The sequence below is a fragment of the Tauraco erythrolophus genome, chromosome Z (genome assembly GCF_009769465.1).
Source record: "Tauraco erythrolophus isolate bTauEry1 chromosome Z, bTauEry1.pri, whole genome shotgun sequence".
Lineage (NCBI taxonomy): Eukaryota > Metazoa > Chordata > Aves > Musophagiformes > Musophagidae > Tauraco > Tauraco erythrolophus.
The window spans coordinates 39,733,086-39,753,670 of NC_141496.1; the positions used below are offsets into that span (position 1 = coordinate 39,733,086).

At 40.2% G+C, this 20,585-nt stretch overlaps 1 protein-coding gene across 1 annotated transcript in view; it reads left to right on the forward strand.

The window, feature by feature from the left end:
* The window catches only part of EDIL3 (EGF like and discoidin domains 3), a 273,150-nt gene that overhangs the window by 95,067 nt on the left and 157,498 nt on the right, over positions 1-20,585 (forward strand). Inside the window, exon 3 of the mRNA XM_086629011.1 lies at positions 15,689-15,718. Coding sequence (XP_086485137.1) covers positions 15,689-15,718 — 30 coding nt within the window. The remainder of the gene's footprint in view (positions 1-15,688; positions 15,719-20,585) is intronic.

The following is a 20,585-nucleotide window of genomic DNA, read 5'->3' on the forward strand; positions in this document are numbered from 1 at the left end:
GGTGTTCCTGGGGATAGACTCTTTGTGACTCCCCATGTATCCTTTGGTTAACATACCACCAGATACAACTGGCATTATGACCATGGCATTCTTACTGAAAAGATAAAGAAAAAAGTAACCTATGATAATGATACGTGGTGGCAGCAACTTGTAAATATAATTTTATTGCAAAGTAGCAGCAGATAATAGGCTTTACTTGTAAGAGGTGATGTAGACCACAGAACATGTATGAGGTATCCTTTTGAAAGGCTTACAAGCACCGTATCAGCTTCTGGTTTGGTGTAGGAGGGCTGGAAGAAGTTTAATATATGAACAACCTAAACAATTAGTGTAACTAGCATCATAGGTTGGAAACACATCCCCAGTCCACAGTAGTAATGCAAATTGTTTGGGACATTCATTCATGGAATATCATACTTGGAGATGTACAGAACATACAGAAGAAACAAAACAAGGAAGAACATATCAAGTAAGAAAATCTAATTGATTTGCAGGATTTCCATCAGAAGGTTTTTGAAAAATTAATTTAGGCTTTTATTTTAGAAGAAAAAACATCCATCTAGTTACTATGCCGTGCAGAACAAACAATACAGAAATCAGACAAGAAGTACCTTTCAAAGGCTTCAGGGTGACTAAGAAAGGCAGAAGGACTTTAAGAAGATGAAAGGGAGGAAATATAGAAAACGTTTTGGTTTGCTTGTTTTCAGTTTTCTGGTTCAATTTTTTTGGATAACATGGATTTACCATTAACTTATTTCCCCCTTAATGTTATTAGGAAATTCCTCACTCCTGGAGGAGTGCAGAAGCTTCTGGCAATATAAAAAAAAAAAAAAAAAAAAACAAACAAAAACCCTCTCCAGTGACCTGGCTGACCTCCTTGATGCACAGTAGCCAACCACAGACCTGCAACTACTGACCTTCCCCAAACTCTTGAGGCAGTGTGTGGAGTGAAGGCTGAAGCTTTTTGCTCTATAATATGTTTCAGAAAACAGCTGGAACCTCATTAAGCTGCTCACTCATTGAGGTGTGCATTTGTCATGGCAAAATGGTAGCAAAATTTACATGATCACTTTCTGCTGGGAAAGCTTGACAGAAGCAATAATTATCCTGGGGATGTTAGCTCAGATTTTTTCCTGGCTAGACTAAACTCCAGTGATTACAGTGGAGTTTGTATTTGCATTATATAGGTCCGAATTGTCTCTTAGTGGTGTGAGGTGCCATATGAAAAATTAGAAAACTGCAAGATAGTACCGTAAAAGATGCACAGCCAGTGGAAGGTAATATCAATATGTATTTGATTGATTATTCTAGGTCACCAGGAGACAAAAAATTCAGTCAGTTACTTTTACATTTATAAAGTGGATCTCATGTAAAGACCTTTGTGTGGAGCAAGGAATCAATAAGAAGATATCTAAGAGCAGGAAATTCAGTCAAATATTGCCTGTTCCGCTTTAGTCACTGACTGCAGATAGCAATTGGACATTTTGCTCTATCAATCTGCATTAGGAGAGCATATATATATGTGTGTGTGATTTTTTTTTTTAACATACAGAGTGTGTCATAGAATCATAGAGTGATAGAATGGTTTGAGTTGGAAGGGACCTCAAAGATCATCTAGTTCCAACCTCCCTGCCATGGGCAGGAACACCTTCCACTACACCAAGTTGCTCAAAGCCTCATCCAGTCTGGCCTTGAACACTTGGGGCAGCCAAAACTTCCCTGGGGAACCTTTCCAGTGCCTCACCACTATGAGAGTGAAGAATCTGTTTCGTACATCTAATGGAAATCTCCCCTCTTCCAGTTCAAAACCATTGCCCCATGTCGTATCACTACATACCCTTGTCAAAAGTCCCTCTCCAGCTTTCCTGTAGCCCCTTTAGGTACTGGAAGGCTGCTAGGAGGTCTCCCTGGAGCCTTCTTTTCTTCAGACTGAACAGCCCCAACTCTTTCAGCCTGTCTTCATAGGAGATGTGCTCCGGCCCTCGGATCATCTTCATAGCCTTCCTCTGGACTTGCTCCAACAAATCCGTGTCCTTCTTATGTTGGAGGCCTCCGAGCTGAGCACAATACTGTAGGTGGAGTCTCACAAGAGCAGAGTAGAAGGGCAGAATCACCTCCTTTGACCTGTTGGCCACACTTCTGATGCTGCCCAGAATACGGTTGACTTTCTAGGCTACAAGCGCAGATTATTGGCTCATGTTGAGCTTTTCGCCAACCGACATCTTCAAGTCCTTCTCCCCAGGGCTGCTCTCGACCCATTCTCCTCCAAGCCTGTACTTGTGCTTGGGATTACCCTGACTCATGTGCAGGACCTTGCACTTTACCTTGTTGAACTTCATGACATCTGCACGAGCCCGTCTCTCCAGCCTGTGAAGGTCCCTCTGGATGGCATCCCTTCCCTCCAGCATGTCCACCACACCACACAGCTTGGTGTCATCAGCAAACTAGCTGAGGTTGCACTCAATCCCACTGTCCATGTCACCAACAAAGATGTCAAACAGCACTGGCCCCTGACGTACTGACCCCTGAGGAACACCACTCGTCACTGGTCTCCACTTGGACACATCGAGCCATTGACTGCAAATCTTTTGACTGCAACTCCAGCCAATTCCTTATCCACTGAGTGGTCCATCTGTCAAATCCATGTCTCTCCAAGTTAGAGACAAGGATGTCGTGCAAGACAGTGTCAGCTGCCAAGTAGATGACATCAGTTGCTCTTCCCTTATCCAGCAAGGCTGTAACCTCATTGTAGAAGGCCACCAAATTAGCCAGGCAGGATTTGTCCTTAGTGAAGCCGTGTTGGTTGTCACCACTCATTATTTACCATGTGCCTTAGCATAGTTTCCAGGAGGATCTGCCCCATGATCTTGCAGGGCACAGAGGTGAGACTGACTGGCCTGTAGTTCCCTGGGTCTTCTTTTTTTCCCTTTTTAAAGATGGGGGCTACGTTTTCCCTTTTCCAGTTGGTGGGACCTTCACCAGACTGCCACGACTTCTCAAATATAATGGATAGTGGCTTAGGAACTTCATTTGCGAGTTTCCTCAGGACATGTGAAAGCATCTTGTCAGGTTCCATGGACTTGTGCACCTTCAAATTCCTTAGAAGGTCTCGAACCTGATCTTCTCCTGTAGTGGGTGGTTCTTCATTCTCCCAGTCCCTGCCTTTGCCTTCTGTGACTTGGGCAGTGCAGCTGGAGCTCTTGCCAGTGAAGACTGAGGCAAAAAAGTGGTTGAGTACCTCAGCCTTCTCCATATCCTGGGTAACCAAGTCTCCCATCTCCTTCCAGAGAGGGCCCACATTTCTCTAGTCCACCTTTTATCACTGACATACCTATAGAACCTATCATTTTGTCCTTTTCATGCAGAGTCATGTCTAAAATTCACTGGGTTAAAATATGGAATATTTATGAAGTAGAATAATTTCCTCACTAGATGAATATTTCATGACTAGTGTTTTTTATGTCTATTTCTTGAATATATCTTGTATTTAGTCATAATGATCTTTGATGTAGAAAGGTTTTGCAGAATGCTGTACATAGTAATTAACGTAGACTTTAAAATACATGGTTTAATTTAAATTTTAATATTCTAGTGAATTTTCTTGAGAGGATTATTTTCTGTTCAGTGAAGTCATCATAAAATTCCTAGCGAGAAAAAGGTTTTAGAGGGGGAAAAAATTAATTTTGTTTGACCAAATGTTGTAGGATTAATTTTTATCTTTTAGTTAAGTCAGTGGAGTTATTTCAAGTTTGCTTTGTTATTAGATACTGATATTAGATACTCTTTTGTGTTAACATTAATAATGCTGTATAAAATTAAGCAGTGGAAAATGCAATAAAACTGCATCTGTTAGCATTATAGGCATTTAGATTGCCCATCCTTAAACCTTAACTTGTTTTTTTGCATGAAAATGAACTGGAAAAAGCCATGGGGTTCATGCAAATTATTCATGAATATGAGTTAAATTCAGAAGGAATTTTTTACTTTAAAAATGTATACCTCTGTATATCTTTGACCTAAAAACTAACAGAAAAAAGTTTAACCTAAAATCTTGGGAAAGTATTCATTAAAATATATCAATTAATTTCATTTTTAAAAAATATTCCAAGTATTTTGAAATTGTAGTTTTTTTCTTTTATCTCTTAAAAGGGTTGTAATTAAGATGAAGTATTTCACTTCAAGCGTGAAAATTTTAGCCTGACCCAAATATAAAGTTTTACACTTCTGCTTAATATATACTAATTTTTTTTTAGTGGAGAGGAGGAGATTATTCTTCAGGTTTTGTCCTGAACAAAGCAACTAATGTTGGAGAAGATAAGCTAGTAATTTCTTTTTCATTAGTGCACTTAACTGTAATGAAAATCAGTCACATTCCAGTCAAGGTTTTCTCAGTAGTTCGTCCGAATTAAGTACGTGAGTATCTGCATGTCATTTTCCCAGATCTCTAGCAACATACACTTAGAGCACTTAAGTGTATTTACTTTTAATGTTAGAGTTGAAGACTATGGAAGCAGTAGGGATTTTTTCCATCACTGTCATTGTAATCAGCCCTTTAAACGTCAGGTACCTCAACAATGATGGTATGACAGTCAACATGCCATAAAATGCATGTTAGATTGCTACGAAAAGAGATTGAAAGGCGGTAAATACTTGAAGGAAAGTAACTGTAGAAATAGATTTTGTTTCTCTCCCATTGCACAGCCCTTCTGTTAATTGCTCTTTAAACGCATTGTGATTCACAGAATCACAGCAGGGTTGAAGTGTGAAGGGACCTCTGGAGGTCCTCTGTCCAACCACCTCTGCTCGAGCAGAGGCACCTAGAGCTGGTTGCTCCGGGCCATGTCAGGATTGCTTTTGGTATCTCCAAGGAGGGAGACTCCACAGCCTCTCTGATCGTGTAACAAAAATATAAAAATCATATTGTCTAGTGTCTGGAATACAGAATGGTAAGCAGTTTGTTAGCCCAAACAAAAGTGCCAGATCAGCAGATAAGAGTTGAAATTAGGGGTCTTGCACTCAATGGTTCAGAACAACATACAGCCTGCTCTGTGTATCGTCCATTTCTGTATGCCTTCTTTAGGAAGAACACAAGGCATTACTGAATCCAGAAGCAAGGATCAAAGTATTGATTTACGTTATTCTGACCTGAACCAATCAAGTAGAAAGCATTTGCAACATCTCAAGTGCTAAGGAGAACAGACTGTATGAATATTGATCCTTGTTTTTGTGATGGGCTGCAATGGCATGCAGTGGAGATGCAAGTGTGTAGAAGTGCTCAAAATTCCATCAAACATCAGTAGGAAGGGGTAACACAAGGAGAGATTTTTTTTTTGCCATCTGTTTGCAGCACGGAAGAGGGAAGATCAGAAGGAATTAAGGACAGATTTTTAACACGGCTCGACAGAGCCCGACAGCTCTTGTTTCTCACGGCGGGAGGTGCCGGTTGCGATTGCTTTTGAAATGCAGCCACTGGAGAAGGTGCTAAGCATCCGCTGAAAACACAGAACTCTGCTTCTGAAGGAAGGTGGATGGAAAATGAATATATCTACTCTGAGGAACATATGGGAAACTGGGGGTGAAGTGGGTTTCAGAAAATCCATATACTTGGGATGAAAAAAATCTTTTAAAAAAAAATCTCAAAATCAATAGGCCTTACTCCTACACTAATGAAAATTGAAAGACGTGGAGGAGCACCAGAGTGCTGACTGATGGCTGCTGTGAAAATGCTTCTTACAAGGGTGAAGTCAGAGAAGCTGATAAACTTTTGACTTCTAGTGGCTTTATTCATTACGACAAAAGAAAAATCAATGGAAATTGTCTTCCCTTGTTCACTAGGAAAAGCTGTGAGTACTGAAGCTTTAATTATTTTCTGAAAAATTAAGAATAAAATATAGATGACAAGTTAAGGGCAAAAATGTAGCATTTCTGAGAATAAAGAAACTTCATCCCAGGTGTATTTTTTTACCCCATACCACCACGTTCTCTCTTGCCTTTTTTGATTGCATATAGCAAAACCGTATTAGTGTCAGCAAAAAACATCTGGTTTTACACTTATGTTTCTCTTTTGGCATTTCTGTTCGTCAAAATACAGTGGTCAGCAAAGAACTTCCCGTGCTCAGTAAAACCAGTCTAGGGCACAGTAAATTGTTCAAACCGCCCTGGGTTTATAGTAAGCTTCCTTTTCACTCGTATTTTAACACAGAACAATATTCTGAGTTTGAGAAAGTCCAGGTTCAAAATGACCTCTGCAGATATCTTTAGATAAATTGATATATTGTGTGAGTCATTGTCGCTGTTTTTAACATAAACATATGGTAATAAGTTCTTTGAGATTTAGAGGATGACAGTGTTTTATTGAAGCTGGACATTGTTGACACTGTTTTGCCACAGTCTACATGATACATATTTTTCAACAGATATTTTTCTATATTAAACAGTAATGGATGCAAATATATTTAAATATTTATTCCAGTTGCATTGTAGTTAAATATAAAGCCAATATTAGTTTCAAAGGCAATAGGATCCTTCTGCCCAATCAGAAAAGCTAGAAGTGAATACTATTATGTCAGTCATTGCTTAGGCAGTAAACTTTTGTCTCTAAGATTTACCTGGACAATTAAAATATTGTTTTATTAGTCTAAAAATATCCATTCTTCCTTTCTTGCACTAGGACTCAAGTCTTCTCTTTTCCATATCCGTATTCAGGCCATGTAGCTGTATGGTGGGATGTTTCCCATTCCTCATTCCTGAAGATACTAAAAAACTATTAAAAACACGCACCAAAGCGATATGTCTCCCTGCATGGGACTCCTCTTAACTCCACATCCTCCATTTTAGCTGCCATCTGCTCCTTTGAATTCTCCTCTTGGCACATTATACAATTTACAGCTCAAATTTTCTGTGATGAAGATAGTATTGCATGGAAATTATCTCAGTAAAGCAATATACTGACCCTCAGTCCTCCTGAAAAGAGTGCTATAGACAAAAAAAGATAAACAAAACCAAAAACACTAAGTTAATTCTTCTGTAGGGCCTATGAGCCAAGCAAGGCATTTGAAGTGAGAGCTGTATGCCACTGCTGCTATGCAGTTGTGTTTTCTATGGAACAGTGACTGTCGAATACTTTTCATTTCGTCTTGATGCAAGTTAAAGACTTTTCATATATTGATAAACTGTTGTCTATTTGTTGGTTTATACAGCTTTGTTCCCCAGAAAGGATGGCAGTACAATCTTTGTAACTGGTACGTTAGAAAATCTGCGAAAAACCACAATCTATTTGAGAAAGCACTGAAAATTGCAGGATACATATTTGTCCTGAAATTTTAGGGTTTGAAAGGTATCGGGGTTTCCTGCGTGTTTACTGAACTTCCTAGTATGTGTTTCAGTGAGGCAAGCTGGTCAATCTGGACATGATTTGCTGGCAGCAGACTGGCTGGTCGAGGTTAGTCTGGGGTTAGAAATGGCACAATAATGTCACAGAAAGTTCGTACATTACAGTTGGTATCTGGTGTTACAGGACCATGTAGGGTTGGGGTTTATGTCAAAACTGCTATATTCTGCTCTGTTTGTTGTCTTTTGAATCTTTCCTCATTCACTTGGATATTGGGTGTTGGCTATTGCCAAGTAGTATGGTAGAAATTCTTCCTTCTTATTGCTGGTGGAAGATATGGTGATGCTCAGACCCCGTTCAACCTTTACTTATCTCAGTCCCACTTTGTTTTAGCCTGAATTTTTCTACTGTTGAGAAAGCCTTGCTCTCCTCCCTTGCATAGAGAGTGAGTGCCAGGGATTTTCCAGCTTTGAGTAAACCGTTCTCAAAAACAGATCACACTGTCCTCTCAGTCCACCTCTGTCATCTGCAGATTGAGATGCAGCGCATTTTCAGCCCATAATACAAAGGAATGGTATTTCTGATGTGGCACACAGATATCTTTGACTTGGTCTGGATCAAGAACTTACATACATATCTGAAGTGAGGAAGTGAATCCAACCTCCTGTACAAGTCCAAAACCAGACTCAAACACACTGAGAGCATCTGAGTGGGCATTGATTGTGGAATGCGGGTTTTTTTTCCCAAGAAGGTGAAAATATCCTGGGCTGTATCCAAAGCGGAATGGGCAGCAGGCCGAGGGAGGGGATTCTGCTCCTCTGCTTTGCTCTTGGGACACACCCCCTGCAGTGCTGCATTCAGCTCTGGGGTCCCCAACACAAGAAGGACATGGAGCTGTTGGAGCAGGTCCAGAGGAGGGCCACGAAGATGATCCAAAGGCTGGAGCACCTCTGCTATGGAGACAGGCTGAGAGAGTTGCGGTTGTTCAGCATGGAAAAGAGAAGGCTCCAGGGAGACCTTCTAGCAGCCTTCCAGTACCTAAAGGGGCTACCAAGAAAGCTGGAGAGGGACTTTTTGCAAGGGTGTGTAGTGATAAGACAAGGGGCAGTGGATTTAAACTGAAAGAGGGGAGATTTAGATTGGACATTAGGAAGAAATTCTTCCCTCTGAGGGTGGTGAGACACTGGAACAGGATGCCCAGAGAAGTTGTGGCTGCCCCATCCCTGGAAGTGTTCAAGGCCAGGCTGGATGAGGCTTTGATCAGCCTGATCCAGTGGAAGGTGTCCCTGTGCATGGCAGGGAGGTTGGAACTAGATGATCTTTAAGGTCCTGCCAACCCAAACCACTCTATGATTATCTGAATATTCATAAAATAAAAATTATTTATCATCATTATTACTTCGCAGTGTGATATAATGTTATTTTAAAATTCTCCATTCAAATAGGAATAGCCGGTCAAATTTTCTTTAAAACACACAAAACAACCAAGTGAAAAAACTTCAAGCAAGTGGCTGAAATATGAAAATATGAAATTGTTTGGCTTTGAAGGTGAAACTTTCTATGTGTAATTATGGGAGTATCCTGGACAGATTTTTGCATCCATAAGTGTAACAGATACTAGCAGGTACCTAGTTAGTCATAACTATATTTTACACACTTTTTTAGTATTTGATTTTAAGATTATGCATTTGGGTGTTGGAGAATGCTCTTCAGAATTTAAAGCAGCAAAGACAACTGTACACTGATTTATAGTCTTAGTCACTTAACTATTTTGAGTACACTTGTTTTGTACATAAAAGTGCTAGGATATTTTCTGATTACATTCTTTGCTCTTTTGGAACATGCACATCTTCTCAAAACTGTATATGGCAGCGTGTGTGTATGTGTATGTAAAATTGTGTGATATTTCAAGTCATGACAGACTACTCCTTGTTTCAGAATTACGGCTTTAAGCCTTTGGCAGCACTTGAAACCTTGGCAAGAAATGCAGCTGACTAAGAAATGAGTAATTGTTTTAAAACTAAATCTTTTTACGCTGTTTTCCTTAAGAAGAACATCCTGCCAAATAGTGGGCTCAGTGGGCACTCCATTGACTGCCTTGTTCTACAGAGTAGTAAATGCAAAAGCATTAACTACAAAAATCATTATCTAATCTTGTCTTCTGCAAAATACAGAATTTCACCTAAATAAATCTTTTATTTCATATTTAAACGTGTTCTCATTCAGCACCAGGCACTTATGCTTAGAAAAAAAGGAAGACTAGTCAGAATGAATTAGTCACCTTTATTGGCATTTCTAACATTGTCATTTGAAGGCACCAGTATTCTAGATTCTAATAGTACCTGAAATCTTGCTCAGATAACCACTTTTTGTTAGAGATTTATTTCTTGAAATAAAATAATAAAGAGAAGGAAGAGTAAGTTTTTCATAGGCTTTAAATGCTTAAGTGGATGTAAACTTATGAAGAGTGATAAGTTTCCTCTATTAAGTGCCACAGGCGTTTCTGGGGTTTCTTAATTAATGACTTTGTTTTCCATTTAACATCTGTCATCCAAGTAGAGTTTTATCAGTTCATAGTGAGCTATCTTTGACATGCACTAATGAGTTGCCTGATGTCTTCCTTCTTGTTCTGTTTTGAGTTTTTATCAAGAACAACTGCGAACACAACTTAGCCAGCTGAAGCTAGAAGGAGGCACTGCAGTTCCCCAGGGCCTATGAATGGTGAAGGAGGTAGTGGTGTCCCAGTACTGTAATGACAATTAACACACAATGTCTGAAGAAACCCAACCTCACTGTAAAACCGTGAGATAAAAACGTCTTACTGACTCTAACAGATGTGTCTTTGAACCACTGGCGTAAACGGTGCATTTTCCAGATTCTCTAGATTCACGCGTCTTGAAAACAATCTGTTTTTCTTAGGGTTTGCTCCTCCTCTTTATAACTAGAGGTGACATTTATATCATTTGTTGCAGTGGCCACCAGTTAAGTTGGTTGAGTTAGTTGTTATGAGGTGGTGAGACAGCATTATTCATCTGAGCTGAGTCTTGGAGATGTCTTTAGCATGTTTAACCTGACAGTGTGGGACAGAACGAGACTGGGTGCAAGGGGAGCTTTGGTGGAAACACAGCCTGTTTCAGCTCTCTGCTTGGTGAGGGGTTACCTCATCAGTTATGCTAATACTGCCTGCAGGGTCGTGTTGAGAAACCAAGATTGAGCTAGTTTATGGAAAAATGAACTGAAGTCCGTTGAATGGGGAGCGGGTGAAGAGACAGACTTCTTAAGTGTGTATTTTCAATGAAACATCTGTAGCATTAAAATCACATTCTTCATGACTGATGCTGAGTTTTTGGGAAATCAGTCAGTCAGTCTTTGTAGCATGCAGGTCCTTTGAGATCCTGAGATTTGATGCTCAGCAGAATATAATTTATTTTTGACTTTGCATTCAAAAAGATGTTATTTGCTCTTGGATCCTACTATTCACAGGCGGTTCATTTGGATGATTTTGTAGAACTCTTGCATAGACTTTTCCATAGAGATAATGTTATATATCTAAGTTTATTCTTTTATATATGAGTCTTAAATTTTATTTGAATGTTAAAGGCAAACATATTTCACATTAATATAAAATTAACACAAGCTGTAATATAAACACAAAACTAATGTAATGTGTCATAATATATAACGTAGTATAGCACAGAATTTCACTGAATCTATCTCCCTCAAGTTATCTATGCTTCAAAGTTCAAATTCTTCCCAGACCTGCCAAGGCTCTACCACTGTAACAGAAATAATCAGAAGTCTGATGTAGGTATTCAAATGCTGTCCAAGCATTGCCTTCTTACATTATCTCTCTGTCGTGGTTTAACCCCAGCCACTCACTCCTCTGCCTATAGTGGGATGGGGAGGAAAATCAAGAAAAAGTAAAACTCCTGGGTTGAGATAAAGACAGTTTAATAGGACAGCAAAGGAAGAGAAAATAAAATAAAATAAAACAATAATAAAATATATTAATATTAATAATAATATAAAGTACAAAACGAGTGGTACACACTCACCACCCACTGACTGATGCCCATCTCATCCCCGAGTAGTGATCCCACACTCCCCGGCCAGCTCCCTGCGGTTTATAAATTGAGCATGACGTCATATGGTATGGAATATCCCTTTGGCCAGTTAGGGTCAGCTGTCCTGGCTGTGCTTCTTCCCAGCTTCTTGTGCACCCCCTTGCTGGTACAGCATGGGAAACTGAAAAGTCCTTGACTTAGTATAAGCACTGCTTAGCAACAGCTAAAACATCAGTGTGTTATCAACATTATTCTCATACTAAATCAAAAACACATCACTGTACCAGCTACTAGGGAGAGAATTAGCTCTATCTCAGCAGAAACCAGGACACTCTCTTAATCTGTTACATGTTTGACAATATGTAGCCTGGTATGCACTTTCCATATCTGCCCACGTCTTCTTGGATTTTTTTCCCCATTAATGTCATGCAGTATTATTCACCTGTAAGGGAAACGATTAAGTTTTCCCACAAGAACACCAGATTTCCTCTAAGAAGATAAAAACTAATGTTTGTGCTGCCATATATTTTCTTATATTTTGTCAATGATGCGTTAAAAGGGGAACAAAAATGTTCTTGAAAATGCTTTAAAGTTGCAGAGCAGTTTATGGTGTAAGGTCATGTGATGCTTGTATGAGACCACGACTTGGGGATGTCCGTTACTGCTTTTGGGGCTTTTTTATCAAATACCTGGCACTTCTGTGGGAGTCTTACTGCTCTGGAGTCAGAAGGAGAAAGCCAGGCTGTTGATGATCCACCACCCAGCATAGTGAGGCAGCAGCTTGTGCTGGCTCAGTTGAGCAAGACGATTCCAGCTTACTTCCTCTCCACCCCTCTGAAATAAGTAAAGAAAGGAAATTACAGATAATTACTATGCAGATGACTCACTGTATAAATAGCTTTTTAAAATAACTTCAAGTTTTAAATCACTGCAGATGGGAAAAAAAAGGTGGTGTTGTGTAGGAAATTTTTGGTGTGATAATTTAGTGCGTTTACTTAATGAGTGGAAAGCAGAGTGCTGACGTTGCATTTAGGCAGGTATGATAAAGCAAAAATACTGTATTTTTTGAGTATTCAATAGCTTACTCAAGGCTGTTTTTTAAAAAACGGTTTGGCAAACTATGGGAGGTGGAGGAAATCCTGGCACTTATTGCATGAGATCAAGTTCATTTGATTTTTTAAAGAAGTGGCATGAAGTACAGACAAATTCGTAACTGCATTTTCATATCTATTTTTAATATGCATCTTTAATTTCTGTGTAGGGTTAAGAAATACAGTATTGACAAGCAGAACTAGGTCTTTTGCATTTTACAAAAGCAGTTTTCACTAACTGTAGTCTAACTCAGACAAGAAATGATCATAAACTGTTCCTGAAAGAGCCTAAACCAACAGTCAAATAGTAAAAATTAACTAAATAAACACAAAAGTAACATTATTTGCTTAGCTGTCTTGGCATTGTTATGATTTATTTCAGTGGAGGATCAGCCATCCTATTTTATTGAGGTGCATACCTAAGTGCAGCATGGTTCTACTGAAACAACCATCAGAGTAATAATAGAATCCAGTTTTGAATTGCTAATTCTGGTACGTATCTCAGTAATTAAGTCTAAGAATATTATTCAAATAGCAGTCTGAAAAAAATTGTTACTGGAATGAATATTCGTTGTATAATTGGGCAATTTTGTTTAACCAGTTTTAATGCACAGTCACTAGTACTTTCAGTTATTTGTTGCTCAAGCAGCAGTTGAGCTTGCAGCTAATACAGATTTGGGGCATTTGTAAAATTTCATAATGGAACTTCTAAATTTCATATTCTGTTCTGTTTGTGTAGTCCTTTCTGCCACTGGTACCTTGAAAAATTGCAACGTGCTTTATTGACTTAGATTGTAGTTTTGTTTATTTGCTTCTGATTCTGTTGTTCTTAAGGTTTAAACACTCAGTTTCTTTTTGTGGAATCAGCTGTCATGTTGTTATTGAACTAATGATGTATCTGATTAGTTCAATTTAAAAACAATAGGGTATTTCTTTCTTTCATTGCCTTGAAATCCTCTATTGTTACAAACACATTTTACTTAATGTAAAAGAACATGTTATTTTAAATTTTAAAAGCTTGATGTGATCTTTACACATATACACTTCAAAATGGATTAATCAAGTTTCAAAATGCACATCTAGGCACTAACTGAGGAGTTACGAAAGGAAAGGGTTAGCCTGTTAAATACCCTGTTTAGGCCATTTTAGATTATGTGTTTCATAAGGTACTGTTCTTGTAATGTAGCCTTCTTAAACACTTCTTAAGTGTTTATCTGAACACTAAGCTATATAAATAAAAATCACCTATTTACCTCAGGAAACTTTAGTTAAAGACAATATGGTTGGCTGGTGCTTCAGACAGTAATTCATTATTTTCTATTGATTGGATTTGACAGCCCCCAAAAGGACACCATGTTACTCTGCAATTAGAAATAACTGATCTGTCCAGTGTTAATTATCACATACAGTTGGATATAGAATATTGTAATGAATTAACCAAGGTTTATAGTTAGTCTCAAATGCAGTTGATGTCTGTTGACAAGGTCTCTGCTATATGTCTGCCGAAGTTTCACTAAAAAGAGGAAAGATCTTCCTATTCCTTTCCTAATTTCTCCCAGCATAATACATGGAGTGATATTGAGGGCAAAGAATTCGATTTACCAAGCATGGCTCTGATCTTCAAGAAAATGTTTGAAATCTTTATCCATGCCAAGTGCAAGCTCTGAAGCCATGAGGGTGGATCAATGTTTGCCATGGCAGTAGGCACGTTGTTTGTATGGAATTAATTCTGCAAGAAATCAAACAGAAGGAGCTTCCATTTCAACTGGTAGAAGAGACTCCTTAAAAGAGAAAAAACAGAAGTGTGGATACCTGTGTTTAGTATCTTAAGAGGGTCTCTATATCACATTTATGGAGACTCCTCTCAGACTTCTAGATGCTTTTAGAGTATCCAAGTGAGAAACACTTGATTGCTGCATTTTCTGCCATTGAAAACTTTGCAAGACTGTGAGGACACCATTTTTATGATGCATGTGTATATAAAAGATACTGACTGCAAGGAAAGAAAGAACTAGGTCACTAATACACTTTTAAAATACAGTTTTACTGTGAATACATCTTTTTCTTTCTTTTGAATGTATTGATAATAAATAGTCTACAGTCAAAGGTGCTTTCTGATGGTAACTTGAGGCAATTTAATGGTTATCTATTGCCAAAATGGAAAGGTTCTAGTATGAAAACACAGATTTTTATTGCTTTTCTCAGACAATAAACATCTGAAATGAAGAGTCCAATGAGCAGCTGCCCTCCCCCCACTCCAACTCTTCCAGAAAAACAAAACCAAACTCCAAACCTGCCATTTTTGCTCCCTAACTACTTAATTTCAGTATCATTAATTCATTACTGTCAGCACCAGGTTGGGAAGAAACTGAAGGAAACGGAAGAGCTGGACCATGCCTCTCATTAACTGCCAACCAGCGCTGGCTTAGCTGTGTCATTAGACAACAGCCTTCATTAGCTAACCTAGTAACTGGGTCCTGCAGTCCATTTTTTAGAAGAGTTTACGTTAAGAACAGCTCCCTTTTAGTACTGCATCAGTTAGCTCTGGCAGTGAATTTGGCTGTAGAGAAGTTTGCTGAAAGTCTTCTGCTGAACATTGGTATTGCAGTATCGGGCCTATCCTGCTATGTAAATTAGAGGGAAAGGTTAAGAGTGTAATGTTGTAAATGTAAGCTAAGATCTTAACTCATTTTAGCTTAGTTCTCCACTAAGATCAAACATCTGTTACTCAAGTTAATCAAACTATTTAGAATAAAGTTTTTAATGATGTTTTACTGCTCATATATTAATGAAATATAAATAATATAACAATTAGAACAATATGGATTTCTTCATCTGTATCTCTCCTCTCCTCTCCTCTCCTCTCCTCTCCTCTCCTCTCCTCTCCTCTCCTCTCCTCTCCTCTCCTCTCCTCTCCTCTCCCTCTCCCTCTCCCTCTCCCTCTCCCTCTCCCTCTCCCTCTCCCTCTCCCTCTCCCTCTCCCTCTCCCTCTCCCTCTCCCTCTCCCTCTCCCTCTCCCTCCCTCTCTTCCCCTTCCCCTCCTCTCTTCTCTCCCTTCCCCTTCCCCTTCCCCTTCCCCTTCCCCTTCCCCTTCCCCCTCCCCTTCCCCTTCCCCTCTTCTATCCTCTCTGCCCCTCCCTTCCCCTTCCCTTTCCCCTTCCCGATATCCACCTCGGCCCCACCCCCACCGCCTTTGTGCACAGTTTCAGTTGAAGAGGAACCGACTTCATCAGGTATGCATGATTTATGATTATGTCTGCATCATGGTGTCGTGGTTTTAGGCTGATCCAGCAACTAAAACTCACACAGTCTCTCCTTCTCCAATAAAGTAGAGAGGAGAGAAAAAAAAACAAAGGACTGAGGGTTGAGGCAAGAACAGAGGGAGCACCCACCAACCATGGTCCTGGGCAAAACAGGCAGCGCTTTTCTCAAAGCAAAACAGTTTATTAATGATTACTTAGAAGGACAAAGGGAAATAAAAACCGATTACTTGAGAGGACAGAAAGAAACAAAACCAGATCTTAAAACCGACACCTTCCCCCCCCCACCTTCCTTTTCCTCCCGGCTCTACCTCCTCCCCCCAGCAGCACAGGGGGCAGGGACTGGGGGAGTGCAGGTCAGTTCATTCCGTGCTGTTACTGCTGCTTCTTTCTTAAAGGAGAAGGAGTCCTTACACCCTTTTCCCCTGCTCCAATGGATCCCCTACCCACGAGGAAAAAATCCACAAATTTCTCCAACGTGAGTCCAGCCCACTGGAAACAATCCTTCCCCACAGATTGCTCCGGTGTGGGCTATACCACAGTCTCGGGTACTTAGGGAGCTGTAGCCACTCGCTCCGGCGTGGGTCGTCACGAAGACTCCAGATGCCTTTCTGCCTTGCCGTGCCCCCAACACGACCATCCTCGGGCTCAGGCATCTTCTCCCCACGGGCTGCGAGTGGGTCGCTGCTCCACCGAGGCCGTCCTGGTTGCAGGGGGGCAGCCTGCTATCTCACCATCAGCCGCAGGGGAAACTCGGCTCCGGCACACCTCCTCCCGCTCCATCCTCACTGACCTGCTGTCGATGCAGCTGTTTCTCTCAGATCTCAGTCCTCTCCAGGTGAACTCAGCCCAGTGGGCACCCTGGGAGTGGGGTGCCCCCGAGTTCCCCAGCTGGCTCCGCCGCCGCCATTCTCCGTGGGCGGCGCCGGCCCGACGCAGGCAGCCGCCCGGCCGGGAGCCAGGGAGCGGGGGCAGTGCCCTCCTCCTTTCTCTGGTCGATCCTGGGCGAAGCACCTTTTCCGGTTCCCTTGTCCTGACTTAAATAGGGCAATTCGCAGAGGCGCCCTATTGGCTCAACCCCGAGGGGGATGGCAGTCTGATCCGGTGGCCAGAACTAAGCCTAACCCGGATCCAAAACCGGGGAGGTCGCAGGGAGCAAAATCCCTCTCCTGCCACCAGAACCACCCCCCCCTCCACATCAAACCATGACACATGGTAACCATTCCTTGAGAGCTGCTTTTTTAAAAAAGTCATTAAAAAAAAAAACATTTAAAAATAAATCATTTTTGATCCGGCAATGTGCGCTTGCAGCCCAGAAAGTCAACTGCTGCATACAAAGCAGCGTGGGCAGCAGGTTGAGGCAGGGGATTCTGCCCCCCGCTCCGCTCTCGTGAGACCCCATCTGCAGTGCTGCGTTCAGCTCTGGGGTGCCCAACAGAAGAAGGACATGGAGCTGCTGGAGCAGGTTCAGAGGAGGCTTTGAAGATGATCTGAGGGCTGGAGCGCCTCTTTTCTGAAGACAGGCTGAGAGAGTTGGGGCTGTTCAGCCTGGAGAAGAGAAGGCTCCGGGGTGATCTTATCGCAGCCTTCCAGTACTTAAAGGGGGCCTACAGGAAAGCTGGGGAGGGACTTTTGACAAAGGCATGTAGTGATAGGACAAGGGGCAATGGATTTAAACTGAAAGAGGGGAGATTTATATTGGATATAAGGAAGACATTTTTCACTCAGAGTGTAGTGAGGCACTGGAACAGGTTGCCTAAAGAAGTTATAGCTGCCCCATCCGTGAAAGTGTTCAAGGCCAAGTTGGATGAGGTTTTGAGCAACCTGGTGTAGTGGAGGGTTTCCCTGTGCGTGGCAAGAGGGTTGGAACTAGATGATCTTTGAGGTCCCTTCCAACCCTAACCATTCTATGATCCTATGATTTCAGATTTATTTTGTGTATAAAACATGCTAAATAGCCATGTCAGTGTTGGATTATTTTCTCTTCTGTCTTCTCCCTTTCCTTTTGTCTTTTTTTTCCCTTAGTTTGGAATCAGGAGAAGATATACTCTTGCAGTAATAGTTCTAAATCTTCTCTGCCACGTTCCTTCCTTTTTGCTTCTTCCTTGGTTAAGCTGGCACATTGGGCTTCACCCAACAAACCAGATCTAAAGCAATCAGGAGTTCAAAAAAATCAATGTTTCTGGTAGTTTTTTGTCTGTCTTTATGCTGGAGAAGCTCAATCATCTGCATGACTCCCAAAACTGATATCCTTAAAGACAGTGCAGCCTGTGAAAGCAGTGAAGGAAGGGAAAGACAGTGGGTGCAGAAACATCCTTCTCAAATAAAACGTTCTACAAAGTATGGCCTGGATATCTGCTCAGCGAACTTTTATTTCTGTTGACAGGCTGCCAAGTCGTGAAAACAGTTAACAACACAGTCATAAAAATTAGTTTAGGAGCTCCCCAAGAGACACAAACACGTAGTGTTTATTCTATTCCAAAGATTAACTATTTCTAATTAATTGGCAATCCATTAGCTTGGGAGTATTTAAACAAAAAGAAGACAACGAACCAAAGAAGAATGCCACTAAAGAGCTTAACATATTTGAAATGGCATCAAGCTGTATAAACTCAGTGATCTAAAACATCAAATGAATAGGGAGTCACTTTATAGTGGCTTGTTAAAAGAAGTAAAGGTCTCCTGAGGACCAAAGGAGGAAAGGTAAGGAAAGCGAATGAGGAAAGGAGGATGGCAAGGAAGGATTGAATACTGTTTACAACACTAACCTACAACATGGGAGCAATATAAGTAATTAGGGTACAGTGGAGAATAATAAATGAAAGGACGGAGAACAAAGCCTGGAGTAGAATGTGACAGAGGGAGAGCAGTTAAGACTAGCACTGAATAGAGAAAGAAGCTAAAGGGAGCTTTTAACATGAAGATAGTAGTGGAATGGAAAGAAAGCATGACTGAGATGAGAAAAAACACTGCGAAACAGAAAGGAAGAGCTTGGGAAAGAGCTGTACAGTACTAACACACCCCTGAGGAGCATTTATTGTAATTATTAAGCCTCAGCTTTCAACTATCTGTTTCGTGAGAGATCTGTCAGTCTTGAAATTTTCATGGAGAATGTCTTAATAGAAACCTATTGCAGCTGTTCAATAGAAGTGTCGGTTACAAAAGGAGATTTTTTTTTACATAGGGAAGAAAAAAAAGCACTCTTTTTTCCCTTTATGGAATTGGTTTAAGTACGCACATTTTGCAGATTTAAGAGTTTAAAGGCATACATGAATACACTGCAGTAATGTTCAAGACAATCTTGCTATGGCTGTGCCTTGTAAAAGCATCATTCCTGTTGCAACCAGTGGAGTGTCTCATGAAGATATGGCCTCCCTCTTTGCATTTTGAACATCACTGTCGTTTTTGTGAAAGCCCTAACTGTGAGCTGGCCAAGCTAACCAGATACATCAGCTGAAAATGGGTAGAAGGAGGTAAATAGAATTTGTAAGGCAGCCACATGGGCTCCACTACAGATTGTTAGACTTATGAGCTGAAATTTCGATAGTTTCACAAAAGACTACAGATTCTATATTCAGTTCCTGAGAAGCCCTTGCATTTTGGAGTGCAAGATGACATGGTTTGTTTGGTTTTGTATTTGTTTAAAGGGATTGGTTTTAATCACTTCTGACTGCTTTGTTTTAGTCTGCCCTAGTATCAGTGCTTCGTTTATTTCCCCACATAATTCTTGTGTTCAACAAAGCTCAGCCAGTAATGTACAATGAACATCTTTTGAGCGTTACTCCGTCACAGAATATTCCTAAACGTAGTTAATAATCTCCTTGAATTCACCCATTTATCAATAACGTCTTTTACTGCAGTATTTTTTTCAAATATTTTCCCTCAAAACTTGGTCAGATATGTTTCAAACTCAAATAATTTACCTACTTGTAGTTGGCTGAATGAACTGTGCCTAATTTTTAGCCATTAGTTTTATTGTTACAGTTCTAAGTTTTTCAGGGTTTGTCGGCATCTAAAAATGTGCCACAATTATTTATGCAGTAATACCTATACAAATGTAACTTTCTGTATGAAAACTCCTAATGGAAAAGATGGTGACCTTTTCATGTTAGTTATTCCATAAGAGAATGCTGTTTGCAGTAAGAGTATACATGAGGGAGTTGCACTGATACAGCAATGCAGATAGATATTCCCACACAGACAAATCAACAGCTAGAAGTACACAAACCTACAGCACCAGAATATTTTTGTTCTTTGATTTGGCCAGATGAACAAATGCCTCTGGCATAGATGGTACATGATAGATTTACAAGACGAGACAAAACACATATTTGTAAAAATTTGAGCAAATAAATCTCAACTGCTCAGAAATTACAAGGGAACATGATAAAATACCTGCAAAAGTAAGTGAATTAATGTAACAGCTACACTTTCTGTTATTTGATCTGGTTCTAGGACATTGATACTTCACATGATTAGGTTCTTTGGGAATTATTTTTGAAACAATTATTTTATTGGGACAAAAAAAGATTATCCGAATCTTTTTGCAAGAATTAATTTGACTAAATTTCTCCAGGCACAGAATGGTAATTTTTTTCCTATTTGAATGAAAATCTCCACCTTTGGGAAGGCAATTCTGATCTTTGCCTTGAGTAGCAAACTTTGGACCTTAAACTCTTTTACTAGATATTCAAAGAATAAAACCCAACTCTACATTTGCATGTGACTATGATCAAAGTAAGCTATATTTAAGCATAGATACTATTTTTCAGTAATTCCATAAGATGAAACAATAATCTTCTGCACAGATGTACATAGCCGATTTTGGGTCTTCCTCAGC